General features: G+C 34.1%; 1 protein-coding gene across 1 annotated transcript in view; it reads left to right on the top strand.

Annotated features, from left to right (window-relative positions):
- IQCM (IQ motif containing M) overlaps window positions 1-16,203 on the top strand; it is a 234,099-nt gene that overhangs the window by 96,114 nt on the left and 121,782 nt on the right. Inside the window, exon 7 of the mRNA XM_090290157.1 lies at window positions 15,259-15,457. Coding sequence (XP_090146283.1) covers window positions 15,259-15,457 — 199 coding nt within the window. The remainder of the gene's footprint in view (window positions 1-15,258; window positions 15,458-16,203) is intronic.

Raw genomic sequence — 16,203 nt, 5'->3', positions numbered from 1 at the left:
AAATAAAAAGGTAACAAGAACTAACTATTTGGTTAACTCGAGGACATGAAAAGAGGACCACAAGGAGTGAATAAAAACTAATATGAAAATGGTAGTCTAAAACTTAACTGCATCAACATTTATAGTAAATATACAGAATATGCTCTAGTAATAAAGCTTCAAAATATATAAAACAAAGAACGACAGGAATAAAGAATAAAATGAACAATTCCATGGGTCTGCTGCATGGACAACAGCAGACCCTCCATATCACCCTGCCCAGGCTCTGTAGCTTCAGCTTCACTGGAGAGGACACTCCAGCGTCATCGCAAGATGTCGATTCAACACGGGAGGAGACAGATACCGTGTCACTCCCGAGTCGGACTGCACAGCCATTCTCGGCGGTGCAGATAGACTCTTAAGAAGCTACACCATCGTCTCTCGAGACGGACGGCTGCCGCCGCCGACGAACAATTCCATACTTGTTGCTGGAAATTTTTACATGCCTTTTTTAGTACTTGATAAAAAAATTAGTAAAAAAATAAAAATCGATATAGCAGATTTGAACAAACCATCAACTAATTTGACCTAATTGACCTTTATAGAAGACTGCATCCAACAACTGTAGAATGTTTTTTGAAATGTGCCTATGGCATTCATTATAATGATAAGAACTGAAAAGAGTGAAATACAAATGAAACAAAAAGGCAAATTAACAAAGCCAAAAATTGATTCTTTGAAAAGACTAATAAAATTTGTAAGCTCCTAAGAAAACTGAATAAGAAAAAGAAGAGATAAAACACAAATTACCAATATTGACAAGAAAAGTGGTGCCGGTTTTCTATATCTTATAGATATTAAAAAAATAAGAGAACATATGAATAACTTTAAGCCAACTACATTCAACAACTAAGGTGAAATGGACAAATTCTTTGGAAAACAGACAATGTACCAAAACTGATACAGGAATTAATAGAAAATCTGAATAGCCCGTGTCTATTAAAGAAATTGAATTTGTTATCAAAAACCTTCCCACAAAAAGACTGTCTTTGAAGAAAAAAATAGTAACTGTCACTTGTAAATTACTTTCCAAAGTATTCGATTATGTTAAAAGTAGCTTATCTCTGGGTCTTTTTTGTAAATGTTATTTACCTGGTAAGGCTGATTGGGAAGTATTTTTTTTCCTTGTAGGCATTACTAAGTTAAAATTTAGTGCAGCCCTTTCAATGATAAAAAATTGTATCGTCTGAAAGATGAGTGTTTATTATAGTTATTTTCCTGGAGCCAGCCAGCTAGTCTGAATGCTAAACATTTTTGTGTACAGTCTACCATCTGTTGCAGGCATGAAGAGCAGTGGCAAAGTTTTACAGAGATATCTAGCTAATTTTTGCAGGGAGATATTAAATATTTTAGGGAATGATGGCTGAAGGGAGTTTAGAGATCACTTGATTCAATCCTTTTAAATTCCACTTGAGTAAACAGAGATTCAAAAAGATTGGTGACTTCTTCAAGGACACACACACACACAAAAAAAAAAACAGTTTAGGAGAATCCAATCTTCACTGCACCCTATTCTTCGTCATGCTGCTTTTATTCTGTTTATATACAAATTTTAAGAGCCGTTCTGATGATTAGGTAATAGAAGTACATTGAAACTTAATTAGCATATCTAACAATGGCTCTAGTAAAAGTGTTAACTAGAATGAAATCTTGGAGAAAGAAAGTGAAAAAAAAGTAAAACAATGAAAATAAAGCAAAATATAGTAAGCAATCTAAAACTATATAGATTTATAGTTTTTGTATAGACACATTTCTTTGAAAATATTTAAATAAAATAATATTAAGATTTTTCTTGTTTATTTGAAATCCTGTACCATTTCTACCATAGAAATTCCATGATACTTTAGAATCCAAATGTTGGGACTCTTTAAAGCTTGGCCTACAGGACTTTGTTGTTAGAGAAGAATTTTCCAAATATTTTTTGCTAGAGTTTCCTTAGAGTCTGCATGAGGCAGAGTATTTTATAACCTTCCCTCAGTTGTCAATCAGCTTCAATAAGGTTCTGGCCAATTTTAAAGTACTTTTGCATTTTAAGGATAAAAATATGTCTCACATAGTTTACCATTGCCAGGGTACAGTAACACAAGAGAGTTTATTTCCCCCCCCTCTGTTCTTAGTTACTGAAAAAAAAAAAAAGTGATGGAATGCACTTATACATACCCACAAGGACTGTTTTATGCGCCCACTCAGCAGTACTTTTTAAGGTGGGAATGCTAAGTTAGCCAACTAAAAAATGCTGCTGCTGCACTTGATTTGGAATTACTGCAACTTTGTGCCCCCAGTTCTACTCTTGGTAGGGAACGGAACCTGTTGCCTTAGATGGATAAATAGTGGTTGCTAAAGCAGTCATAATGATCTCTGTCCTAATCTTTAATGATCATAAGCCTAAAAGGTAAGTTTTCACATTTCTATTTTTTTTAGTTCATCTTCCTGTTTTTTTCAACCATAAAGATCTCAAAATTTAGAAGGAGAAGAAACACAGAATATTACATAGATACATTTGATTGCACAAATGTGTACAGATGTACATGAAACTTTTCATTAGCAGCATGTTTAAAGAATTAAAATGCTCAATCCAGCACAATTACAATGAAGTTACTAGTTTCTAAGTTCCACACAATGGCTACTTGATTTTATTTTGGGATTCCTGTATGTATATTTATGTGTTTTTATGCCTTGATTTTCTATTTCTGCTATAAATATTTCATACATACCCTTGCTAAACATTTATAGAATATAATTTTCATAGATGAGCACTTACACAACAAAATTATTTGATTTCTGATCTGAATGATGTTTCCTGTATCCTCAATATTTCAATTTAAATAATAAAATTTGAAATTATCAGAACTCCATGAGTTTCAGAAGATTGTCAGAAATACATAGAATTAAAATATGATTGAGAAAACTTAAAACCTTTTGTAAGGGAAAAGAAGGTTGTGTTAATATTTCATTGAAAGCCAAGCAATTTCAGTTCAATTAGAATTGTCAAAGGAATATTTTTCTGAGTTTTATGTATTTTAAAACAAAATGCCTAATGTAAAATTTCTAAGTAAGAAAGATTTAAAGCAAAACAATATAACTGTTAATTTTTAGTTTGTTAAGAGATTTTATTTATTTAATTTTAGAGAGAGAGGAATGGAAGGAAAAAGAGAAACATGGATGCAAGAGAGAAACATTGATTGGTTGCCTCTCATATATGCCCCAACCTGGGAACAAACCTGCAATCCAGGCATGTACCCTGACCGGGATTCAATCCAGTGACTTTGTGCTTTGCAGGAAAACACTCAACCAACTGAGCCACACCAGTCAGGGCTAATTTTTAGTTTAAAAAAATGTAATGTGTGTACATGAATTATACTACATGTTATTATTATTATTATTATTATTTTTTTTTTTACATAAAGGTAAAGACAATGAGATTTTGCAGTGAAGTAGGTTATTGTCTCTTCCTAGCATCAATTTTTAAACTTTCCATTAACTTCTTTATGACCTACCCATTATTCTCTTATTTAGATTTGATATATTTAATATAAAGAATCAGAAGCAGTTTATAGCATTAGGTAAAGGGAAGTAAAGCATTAGTGCACACGTGAGTTCACTCTCAGTATCTAAATGAAAATTGTGAGCTGTGAGCTATATTCATTTTTTAGTATGCTTTATTGATTATGTTGTACAGTAGTCCCAATTTTTTTCCCTTTGCTCCCCTCAACCCAGTATCCCCTTTCCCTCCAGCAATCCCACCTCCCCATTAGTTCATGTCCATGGGTCATGCATATAAGTTCTTTGGCTTCACCCTTTCCTATATTATTCTTAACATCTCCCTGTCTGTTTTGTATGAACAAATTATGCTTCTTAATCCCTGCATCATTTCCCCATTTCTCCTTCTTACCCCTTTCAGCTGATAACCCTCCAAATGATCCCCATACCTATGATTCTGTTCCTATTCTGGTTTGCTTAGTTGGATTTTGTTTTTATTTTTTAGATTCAGTTGTTGATAGTTGTGAGTTGGTTGTCATTTTAATATTCATAATTTTGATCTTCTTTTTCTTAAGTCCCTATGACATTTCATATAATAATGGCTTGGTGATGATGAACTCCTTTAGCTTTACCTTGTCTGGGAAGCACTTCATCTGCCCTTCAATTCTAAATGATAGCTTTGCTGGATAGAGTAATCTTGGTTGTAGCTCCTTGCTTTTCATCACATTGAATACTGCTTACCAGTCACTTCTTGCCTGCAAGGTTTCCTTTGAGAAATCAGCTAATAGTCTTATATGCACCCCTTTGTAGGTAACTTTCTGCTTTTCTTTTGCTGCTTTTAAGATTCTCTTTATTTTGAACCTTTGGCATTTTAATTATGATGTGTCTTGGTGTGGTCCTCCTTGGGTCTAGTTTGTTTGGGACACTCCGTGCTTCCTGGACTTGTATGTCTATTTCCTTTGCCAAATTTGGGAAGTTTTTCTTCATTATTTTTTCACATAAGCTTTCAATTTCTTGCTCTTCCTCTTCTCCTTCTGGCATCCCTATGATTTGGATGTTGGTATGTGTAAAGTTGTGCCAGAGTTTCCTAAGTCTCTCCTCACTTTTATCAATTCTCGTTTGCTCGTTCTGTACTGGTTGACTGTTTTTTTCTTCTTTTGTTTCAAATCATTGATTTGAGCCCCGGTTTCCTTCCCTTCACCATTGACTTTATGTGGATTTTCCTTCATTTCATTTAGCATATCCTTCACTTTTTTCCTTATGCATTTGTCATACTTAAGTATATCTGTCAAGCCTATGAGCATCTTTATCAGCAGTGTTTTGAACTCTATATCTGTTAGGTTCACTATCTCCTCATCTGTTTGCTTGGCTATCTCATCATCACCTATTTCTGCCACTGGAACCTTGATCAGTTCCTCCTTTTGGGCCATATCTCTCTGTCTCCTCATCTTGACAGGCTCCTGTGTTTGTTTGCCTCTGTGTCTTAGGTAGAGCTGTAGCACCTTTGAGCTATATTTATTGTGACCCACCATACTATTATGATGACATTCACTTTTATTTCCTTTTAGAAAGATTTTCGTCTTATATGAAGTCTTCCTTGAGGTCCACTGGAATTTGTGTGGTAACTCTAACTATATTGCAAATATCTCTTATTTTCTTTCAGATAACCTACTTCATTCCTTTAGTAAAACACTTATTTTTTTTTATCTCTTTCTGCAGTTAGCTGTTAATCCCTTACAGATAATGACTTTAGTGATACATTTTTCTTTTGTTGAACTTCTAAAGCACATCTTTTTTTTTTTTAATGACTGACTGATTTCCAAGTATAGAATACAACAATTGAAGGGTCTTTAATTTATAGATGGAAAACATTCTATTGCTCTTCATAATATTAAATTTCTAGTGGTAATATACTCAGAGGCTGATCATCAACATTTAACCTTTTAAATATTTATTTTTTTTTAAATTCTGGATGATAGAGATGTTGTCACTTAAATATACCTTCTGTGAAGTAAAATGTGCCTTTTTGCAACCCCCAAATTTCTTATTTTTATTAAAACAAATTCTTAAATATGCTAAGGATCCAGATGTTTGTGTAGGTATGTATAATAATTATATACTTTCCTCTTTCTATTTTGTAGTATACAGGAACTAAAAAGATAGTAGTAGTTACAGTATATGACTCACTAACATGTTACTGGAAGGCAAAATTGCACTATCAATTCTAAATTTTCTCTTTTTTGATATAATGGAATATAGTACCTTTGCTGGCACATTTAATTATGAATCTTACATTTTAGTCTGGAGATGTAGGTAGGTACTTGAAGATTTCCTTTCTATCTCTAAAATTCCTGTATTTGTTTATTACCGTTTTTTTTTTTTTTTCTGAAAAGGGTTGAGACCTCTTATTTAATCTAAAAACAATTTTATAATTCACCACCTAATAGCTTTCCTTTGGTTTCTTCTGCAATTTTGTTACTTTTTAATGGTACATTAGCTTGTTTATTGTTAGATATCTATGAACAGTTTTTGTTTTTTTTTTTTTCTGGGTCAGTACCTAGCATAAGCATTTTTTGAAAATAAATTTACAGTGGATAATAGTTCTTCAATTGTATTTCCACTTGTGTGGTCTGTCTTGGGAGAATTAGAGACTCTCAGAGTTTTAAGAAACTTACAACTTTTTTCATTGAAACTGTCTATCCAAAGGGTAAATCTCCTCCTTAACATGGTGCCCACATAGCATCTACTTAAAAATTCTATGGATTTGTAATTCATCTCTTCAAGTTCCATCCCGTTTAATTCTAAGAACTGCTCTGCTTTTCAGATAATTCTCCATGTGAAGCTCAACAATTACCTCCCTTAAGCTGGTACCCATTAGTCTTGATTTGGGCTTCCTGAAGCCACCCTTGTTACCAATTTTAATTCTTTCAATTAAGTCCTTCAATTCATTTCAACTACTTTTGTATATAATGGTTTCCAACATCTTCATTAGAGTGATAATTCCGGTTAGCTTAAGCAAAATGGTACTTTAACCCCTTTGCTCACATAAATGAGGATTCCAAGGGTGTAGAGAGTGGTGCATGTCTGTGCTTTATGTCTGTTTAACATCCCAGCTCCACTGATTCTTCAGACTCAAGTCATGTCTTCAGGACGTGATCTCCTTTCATTCATCTTTTTTTTTTTTTTTTTTTTTTTTGAGGGCAGGTCATAAGATGAACCTACCTAGGGATGACAGTTTATACACTATAGTATTTAAAATTTGAAAGCATCTCATTACAAGAAGGTTTGGAATCACATTAAGGAAAGTGGCAATCCTTAACCCCAAATCTTCTCTGTGTAGTTTCAGCACAGGCTCTAGATCAACACATTGGGCATGGCCACACTTTTTTTTCTTTTTAACTTTCTAGAAAAAGAACCCAATACATGATTTCTCTGTCTCTGCATTTTCAAAATACAGATGTTTGTATACTTTTTTATGTTCTACATGTTCTAAGTACCTACTCCTATTATTCTGATTACATTATTTCATTTACCATTTTGTTTTTTAAGTATATTTTATTAATTATGCTGTTATAGTTGTCCCACATTTTTCCCCTTTGCCACCACCTACCCAGTACCCCCCCAACAACCCCCCATCCTTACTTCATGTCCATGGGTTGTGCATGTAATTTCTTTGGCTTCACCCTTTCCTATACCATTGTTAACATCCCTCTGTCTATTTTGTTTCTGTGAATTATGCTTCTTGATCCCTGCACCTTTTTCTCCTTTCTTCCTCTTCCCCCTCTCAGTGATAACCCTCCAAATGATTCCCATACCTATGATTCTGTTTCTGTGCTGGTTATTTGCTTAATTTGTTTTTTGTTTATGTTTTTAATTTTTAGATTGAATTGTTGGTAACTGTGAGTTTGTTGTTATTTAATATCCATAGTTTTGATCTTTTTCTTTTTCTTAAGTAAGTCCCTTTTACATTTTATATAATTATGGTTTGGTGATGTTGAACTCCTTTAGCTCCGACTTGTCTAGGAAGCATTTTATCTGCTCTTCCATTATAAATGGTAGCTTTGCCAGATAGAGTAATCTTGGTGGTAGGTCCTTGCTTTTCATCACTTTGAATACTTCTTGCCAACTCCTTCTTGCCTGCAAAGTTTCTTTTGAGAAATCAACTGATAGTCTTATGGGAACTTCTTTGTAGGTAACTCTCTGCCTTTCTCTTGCTGCTTTTAAGATTCTCTCTTTACCTTTCACCTTTGGCATTTTAATTATTATGTGTTTTGATGTAGTCCTCTTTGGACCAACTTGTTTGGGACTCTGTGCTTCCTGAACTTCTATGTCTATTTCCTTCACCAAATTAGGGAAGTTTTCTTTCATTATTTTTTCAAATAAGTTTTCAATTTCTTGCTTTTCCTCTTTTCCTTCTGGTAACCCTATGATTCAGATGTTGGTACATTTAAAGTTGTCCTAGAGGTTCCTAATCCTCTCCTCATTTTTTTCAATTCTTGTTTCTTCTCTCTGTTCTGGGTGACTGCTTATTTCTTCCTTTCATTCTAAATTATTGATTTGAATTCCTGCTTCCTTCCCTTCACTGTTGGTTCCCTGTATATTTTTCTCTCACTTTATATAACCGTCACTTCTTCCTTTATTTTATGATTATACTTAGTTATTTCTGAGCATCTTGATCACCAGTGTTTTGAATTCTGCATCTGATATGTTGGCTATCTCTATTTTATTTAGTTATTTTTTCTGGGGTTTTGTTCTTTTCTTTCATTTGAGCCATATTTCTTTGCCTTCTCAATTTGGCAGCCTCCCTGTGTTTGTTCCTGTGTATTGGGTAGAGCTGCTTTGATTTTGTGTCTTGGTAGTATGGCCTAATATAGTAGGTGTCCTTAAGGGTCCAGTGTCACGGCCTTCCCTAACCCCAAGCTGGGTACTTGAGGTGTGCCTTTTGTGTGGGCTGAGTATACCCTCCTTTTGTAGTTGAAACTTGGTTGTTGTTGGCAGGTTAATGGGAGGGATTTACCCAGGCCAGTCAATTGCAAGTATTGGCTGTGATCACTTACCACCAACTTCCACGCCCTGTGGAGAATAAGCTGTGCAGGGGCAAGGTGGTGGTGCTTGGATGTGGTCTAACATATTCTGTAATTAAGTTGTTTCCTGTGAGCATTGTCTGCCTCTCCTTCTGGAACATAAGTTCAATGAAGACGGAGAATTTTGTTTTGTTTACCAGTGAATGTAAAGCATCTTATACTGAATGAATTAATGAGTAAATAAATGAGTAAGTATTTTTTCAATGCTGAATTAAGTTTTCAGTTTTTTTTTTTTTTTTGCCTTCTAATGAATTTTCTTCCCTTTTCAGACATTTATAGCTCCCATCGCAAACTCTGTACCACTTCCTGGGTATTGTCACTGGAATATCCCATAGCCACTTCTCAAAATTTAAATATATATGTATTTCCCTCCCTAAGTCTTTCTTATATTTCCTGTCTCAGCTAGTAATAATACTATCTCCCCAGTCCCTCAAATCACTCTATCAGTCTATATTTCTCTACTATTTTTACAACAATTTTATGAGAACCTTGAAAATTGCCTTTCTGAAACTCAGAAAAATCATGTATGTGATGTGAGGATACTGGATAATGGCAAATGCCTTCATTTTAAAAAAGGAAAGAGTATAAAAATTGCAAAGAATGGGCCAGTAAGTTTAATATCAGAGTCTGTTATTTATTGGATGGTATGTAAACAATTAGAGAAAAACAATAAAGGTGTCAAGAGCCAAACTAAGTACAAATTTCAAAACAATTCCTCCCAGCCCCTTATTTTATTTGCATCTGGATGAGTTCTAGTTGGAGCACTTCAGGTAGTATACTGTTTAAGACAAAGCCTCTTAGAGGCTTTAAATAGAATAGCAGCCACCACCCTTTAATATGATCTATAAAGAGATTGCCCTGCAACTGGGAAACTGGGAGCAGGTAAAAATAGGACAGCTCTTGTTTTGTTGTTAGTTTGTTTTTGGTGGCGGGGGTGGGGCTGCTGCAGGCTAGCTTTGTGAGGAATGATCAGGACACAAAACGAGTGTAGGAAGCACAGAAGAGAACACTCCTTATTCAGATATTTAAACTACTTAAAAAATTTGCCTGAATTAAAGTGGTGTTATCTCCCACTCAGGGGGATTGCATTTTGTTTTTAAAAGTCCCAGGAAGTTCTACATTTAAACCCTTGCTTAGGACGACTTGGAAACGGAGTACTGAATAATATTGAGACAATATTAGTGAGGGAAATGGGTTACATTCCTCTTCTTAAAAATCTATAGCACCCATGCTGAATTTAATCCATTGTTTTCAAACTGAACCGACCTCACAGAGGTGATTAAGTAGGACACAAACTTGTTTCACTCAGCACCCAAGTTGCTTTCAAATCCTGCCTTCAAAGCAGGGGGACATCACATGGTTCCACTTCAAGGCTGCACATCTAGGAAGCACAAGCCCTCAACACAGCTTGGTAGCAGAGGATCCAAATCAGAGTCAGTGGTATAAATTATAACTAAATTGCAAAACATTTGGACAAAGCAGGCATGCTATTCTAATCAGGAAAGCGTTAGATAATGCAGGTTGGGAGAGGCCGGAGGGGAGGGCGGCATCACAAATCTCTTTAATATATTTCTGAACTTGGCAACCTAAACTGGTTTTGTCGCATATTTGCAGCTTAAAAACTATTTGGCTTTCACAACAGCCAAAATAAGTATCCTTTAATCACTTTCAACCTATGAACAGATGGGCAAACTGTGCTCTTATAAATGGAGCATACAAAATACTTCAGTATCAGCCAAAACTAATTAGTAGAAATATCTGCAGCAAACTCTAAAATGGATTTAGTGTTTAATATATATTTTCATATAAGCATTAGCAGTTAAAAGGAAATTCCCTGTTCAAATGTTTGCCAAGCTCAGTGTCTAATGTTCAGACATGATTAACTTACTAATTAACTTATTGCATCTTTTCTCACATGTCATCTTTTTAAATGATTTCTCTTCTCACTAAAAACTATTTGTTTTGATACCTTGATCATAGGTTTGACAAACTCCAAAAGAAAAACTCAAGTTCAGCTATTCAGCACTGATCTTTCAGTCTTTCTAAAAGTGACTTTTGTAGGAGGTGGATTGAGGACAAAAGAGGTGGTCTCTTTTATGGTGACAGGTGGTTTTATATCTACCCTCTAATGAATCACAGTTTTATCTTCATAAAGATTTTCTAAAACAATTTTATTGCAACTGTTCAGTGACTATGAATTTGTAAAAGTAATATTTTCATATCAGAATTGTGTTGTGACATTGTGAAGAAAGATAAATTGAAAAATTACGTGTGGTAAAGTAAATGAAGGATAGTGCCTACTCATTTTTAAGTCAGAGGAGGTTACGTGGTCTCCAGTCACAATATATTTCCTAAATCTGATCTACTTACAACTCATTCTTGTTAGCATGCATGAAGCTGAGAATTTCTGTAGTAGTCAGTATATAAGGTCTGGCTGTATCTTTTCAGTACCACTTAAACCAACAAAAGGATGAAAACGTAAAACCAGTCACCCAAATCCCTGAGGACTGGGGACTTCCAATACCAGCGTTCCTGAAGTCAGGCGTAATTATGTCCCCGTTTTATTTTATCACACACATAACAAGGAGGGCTTTGAATTCTTATGGCACTAATTCTACCTTTATGGTCTTGGAAAGTCACCTAATTTCTTGCAACATCAGTTTATAAAGTCAGAATAGTAACATTTCTCCAAAAAATTATTTTGAGAATTAAAGAAGAAAGTGTGTCAGAAGTAAGGGCTTAATAAAAGATTGCTGCAACTACTGCTACTCATGAATGTAGTTGTTTTGTTTTTCTTTTATTTTACATAATGCATATTGGTCTATTTCAGAAAATCTGAACAAAATAAAAAACAAGAAACAAATAATCATTTTCCTTTACACCTCAAGCTTTCTTTACAATCTAGGGCATGTATTTTATTGGAGAACTTAATGAGTTTGAATATGGTGAGGGCAGGTCCTAAACAAGAGTTCCATGGAAATAGTTTTCAGTTGGTTTTGATTCCATCCTTCATTCAGAAGCACTGCATTAATACAGTGACTAATACTCTGTTTCTTTCTGGTCTTGTTTATATCATTACATCATTAAAAGTAATGCTGAAGTCATATGATGAGTATAATTTAATATCTTCATTCTCAATATCATTTTGAAATCATAAGCATTTTCTCAAGTTATCACATAATCTTTGTAAGTATCATTTTTATGACCACATAATTTATTCATTGAATACGACACTACTTAAATATTTATTTCTGAATTTCTCCCATCATAACTGAAATTATAAAGAATATCTTCATATCATTTTTATGAAAGTTTAATTCTTTTGAAAATTAGTAGTAGAAACAATTATCTGTGTTTGCTCATCACAGAATAAGATGCCTTTCTTCCCCTGACTCTGAGATATTATGGGTACACTTACTCATGAGGGAGGAAAGATAGGTTGTAAGTTTGCTTTATGAGCCTTACCTTGCAGTTAGGTTGCACTCTCAGGCACAATTTTGACTAAATAAATTGATTCAGCAACTTTTGATTCAATATCATTAACTTGGTGTTTTATTAGGCCAGTTCTATTAACATAAATGGAATAAGAGGTCTTGATTAAAACATAAAGATGCCCATATTCTTTAGAAATTAGAATCATATTATACAAAGGGATTAAGGGAGTAGTAACTTCTGTCTAGAAGATTGATAAATTCCGTGGTGTTATATTCTTGTAAAATTATTTTATGTTGCAGAGATTTTTATTGCCCTTGTGAGTTCTTCTAGTAAGTTTAGGAGTTAGGAATTATTCTAGTTCCCTCTTCCAGGTTTTACCTACATTATATATAATAGTATAAGCATTCCCTGTCCCTTTTTAATATCCCCAATTTTCCCAATATTGTTTATTTGTCAGGAAGTTACATTCTATCAGGTGAGAATTTCTTAAGCAATAGAGGAGAAAGCAGGCTGGTTATCTGGGACTCAGTGGCCATCATTTTCACATAAGTGAGTCCATGTTCCCTAATAGGAACCACCTTATCTAGTAAAATGAGTTGCCTTTAAATTCAATATCTGTAGTATAGAATGTGGATACAGGCTAGATTTTTCAATTATATAATAGTAGAAAAAGTATTGATTTTTATTACAACTTTGTAAATAAACACATATAATAGATTCAATAGAGGCATTTTGTATATATTTTACTATTATGCAATATTGCTTTGCAGATAAAATAAATTAATGTTTTTAATTTTTATGAAATAAATTTGATGACATTGTTATTTATATTAAAATTTTCATTAAAATTTCTTCCCTAGAGTTCTGAAGAGTTAGTCAGAACCATTTCCATACCATTCAAAGGATGTTTCATTCTAGTTCATACATGTAAAGTCAAAAAAGTTAAAATTTATAACAGTTCCTCACAAAAATGGAGTTTTCTCATATTTTTAATTAAAAATTAATATTAATCATAATTTAATCTGTTTATTTAATTCTAGTTAATTATTGTTTTGCTTGGATCTTGGATTAAGCAGACATGCTTAGATTACAGTGACTAAGAAATATGTCCCATTCAAGGCCACTTAGGAGAAGGGAACTCTTGCGACTACCACTAAAAATTCAACAATACACAGCACACGTCGCCTTGCACTCAAGCCCACTATCACTTTACGATTTTTTACACCTTGCTGTGAGATAATGGAACTGTGGGTATTAACTTAGCTTATATGGGGATTTCTGTCACACTTCTCCTATTTATTATCTGAGAAAGAAGAAAAAGTCATGAACTCTGGATCCTTTAGATTTTATAGTAGATCTTGAAACTCTGGACAAGCCAGAAATAATCACTTCCACTTCATCTCCATTCCATTCATTTCAAACATCGAGGCCCACTCATAAAAACTGTTATATTAACCAAGCAAAAATCCCCTAAGAAGTCAGAGCTTCCTTTTTTCTAATCTATTCAATATCACTCTTAATATAACAAACAAATAGAAAACTTTTCTTCTTTTTTTTTTTTTTTTTGCTTTTTTCTGGTAGCTTTGTCTATTTAAATCAGATATGTCCGCAGAGAACAAAATGATATATTTTTGACTCATTAATCCACAGAAGTTTTCTCAAGAGAGAGAATGGGAGAAAGAAGAAGCCACAAATACTAAGGAACTACAATTACTAGAAATCATAGAAGGCTAACTTCCATTGTTTTACAAGGAGAGCAAGGACATTTTTCATTTATACACACAAGCAGAAAGAGAGTTGACAACTTCAATTCTCCATCTGTAGCTATATGTCAAATGTAAATATGGAGTACATTTTCCTGTGCCTGAGCAATCTCACTAGTCAGTTGTGGCTCCTTGAGGGTAGGAAGGTCAAGGAGTCAAAAAGGACCTCCAAGGAATACATGTTATGAACATCTCCTGATCTGGAGCTGATGTTCATTCTAGCAGGCCCAAAATTTTCTCTTGAATGGTTTTAGCTAAACTAGTATTCAAACAACATATAATATAGGGTATTTCATAAGATTCCACAAACTTCAAGACAAACTAACAGAAAAGACAATGGAAAAGATTGATGTGAGATTCCCAGTCATATACCTTCTACTACCAAAAAGGGACTAGATGAGTCAAATAATAAAAATCAGACTCTCCACATTTCAGTCACTCAGGGAAGAAAAGTAATGGCTGTGTGGAAAACAGAACAAGACGCATTAAGAACCAGCTTAATGCAGACATAAAAACAGAACAACAATTAGAAAGTAAAAACAGATGCAGAGAAAAAAAAGCAGAAACAGAATCAGTGCCATCCCCTCTAGGAATCAAGAAAGGTGGACCTGGGACAGACGTCTCTATAGAGTCCTTGCAGGGCAAGACTCAGCTCTGGTGTGTGAGTTCACCTGGGCATCTCTTTGGAGCTTCTCTTATGACAGTGGCAAAAACAAAAGCAATTGAAAAGAATAAAAAGGCTTTTTGTATGTTAATACTACAAGGAAACTAGACTTCGGACTTCAGAAGACATTGAAAAAACTGACTGCCTTATTTAAAATACATCAGATACATAAAAGAAAAAAGCAGGTGCCGGATGACCAAGGTTACAGAGTCTGTTCATGGTAGAAAACCTGCAGTTTTCTCACATGTATGTCATCAGTGTAAGGACCATCTATATCACTATCAAAGGGCTTGTCATGGTCTCCAGTATGATCCCTCACTTCTATAGTCCTGGAGTCCATGACCTTACCAACAGACTATTCTGCCTCTCAATTGGTAACATTGGTAAGCAGACTACCAGCGCCAAATAAGTTGAAGTAGTCTTTAGTTTAATAGCTCCTGGGACAGGAGAATTGTTTTGACTAACTTGCCCTCTTGTATGACAATATTTTGTTCTTTAGATACTATTTCTTTCTTTTAAATAGTTGTGAATAAGCTTTGACAAGCTCACTTTATTTTGGTTTTTCTCTTTTTTTCCAGAAGGTTCATTTTATACATGTTATTTCCATTCTGGTATGTTCAGACTTCTTTGGAAAACCCTATTGACATGTTCAGGGAATGTATATGAAGTCTGTGTACAAATTACAATATATTTCCTATTTGAGTACATTCATCATAGAAATTAATGTACAACTTTGCAAAAGTGTTTATTTTTCTTATTAACTATAATAAAAAGTTTTGTATTTTATTTTTAGAGTACGACCTATTCTGTATAAAAGTGATAAATTTGACAATAAACTTAAAAGAATTGGACCACACCTAGACATTTTCCAAGTATTCCGGGAAAGGAACAAATTTATAATTACCAAAAAATTAATTAGAATGATCACCACCATGCAGGCGTATATCAGAGGGTGGCTTGAACGCAAAAGATTACAAAGAATAATGGTCAAGGTAAATAAACCATATGTTGAATATTATAATATAAAGTATTTACAATACAGTATCTAATGTAGATTCAATTAAGCAATATTTTGAATAATGACCTGGTCAGTCTACCGTTTTTCTAAATGAAGTTCTGTCTATCTTGTTTGGATTTAAAAAGTGTGGAGAATAATCTACTTTGATGAGAGTGTCAAGCTGGAGATTAGGAACAGAAGGCCTGGCTTATCCTTAACTGAACGTAGAAATGTTCTGGGACTACTTTTACTCCGAGGCCAGGACCACCTATGCTTGCAGTAATTTTGTTCTCCTTTGTTTTCTGTTTATTCTCTGTGTGCATTTAGGTGGTGAGGGTGAGTGTTTGTGGAGATTAAGTTTCTATGGAAAGTGACAGAGAGATGATTAATAAAATACAGGTGAATTTCCAGGCTACTTGAAGAATCCAGATGAGGTTGCTGATCAAGAATTGGAGTGGTACCATTCCTCCTGGTTGTATACTTACATTTAGTAGTTACAAAAAATAAGGCACAGAGAGGTAATATAACTTGTCTAAAGTTATACATCTAGCCAATGACATATTCAAATTTTGAGGATCAAATCTAAGTCTCTCTGGCACCAGAAACTTTAAAACATTAGCGCATCCTGGTGACAATAGTATCCAATAATCATTGCAGATTTGTGAATTTTTTTTCTCAAGTTAGTCTCACCATGGACATTGGAACATCCTGTCAAAATCTGAGGCTAAGTTAAACTCCCTT

The sequence above is a fragment of the Furipterus horrens genome, unplaced genomic scaffold (genome assembly GCF_987537825.1).
Source record: "Furipterus horrens unplaced genomic scaffold, mFurHor1.1.pri manual_scaffold_10, whole genome shotgun sequence".
Classification (NCBI taxonomy): Eukaryota; Metazoa; Chordata; class Mammalia; order Chiroptera; family Furipteridae; genus Furipterus; species Furipterus horrens.
Note: the sequence above shows the minus strand (reverse complement) of the source record. Positions and strands in the feature narration are given on the sequence as shown.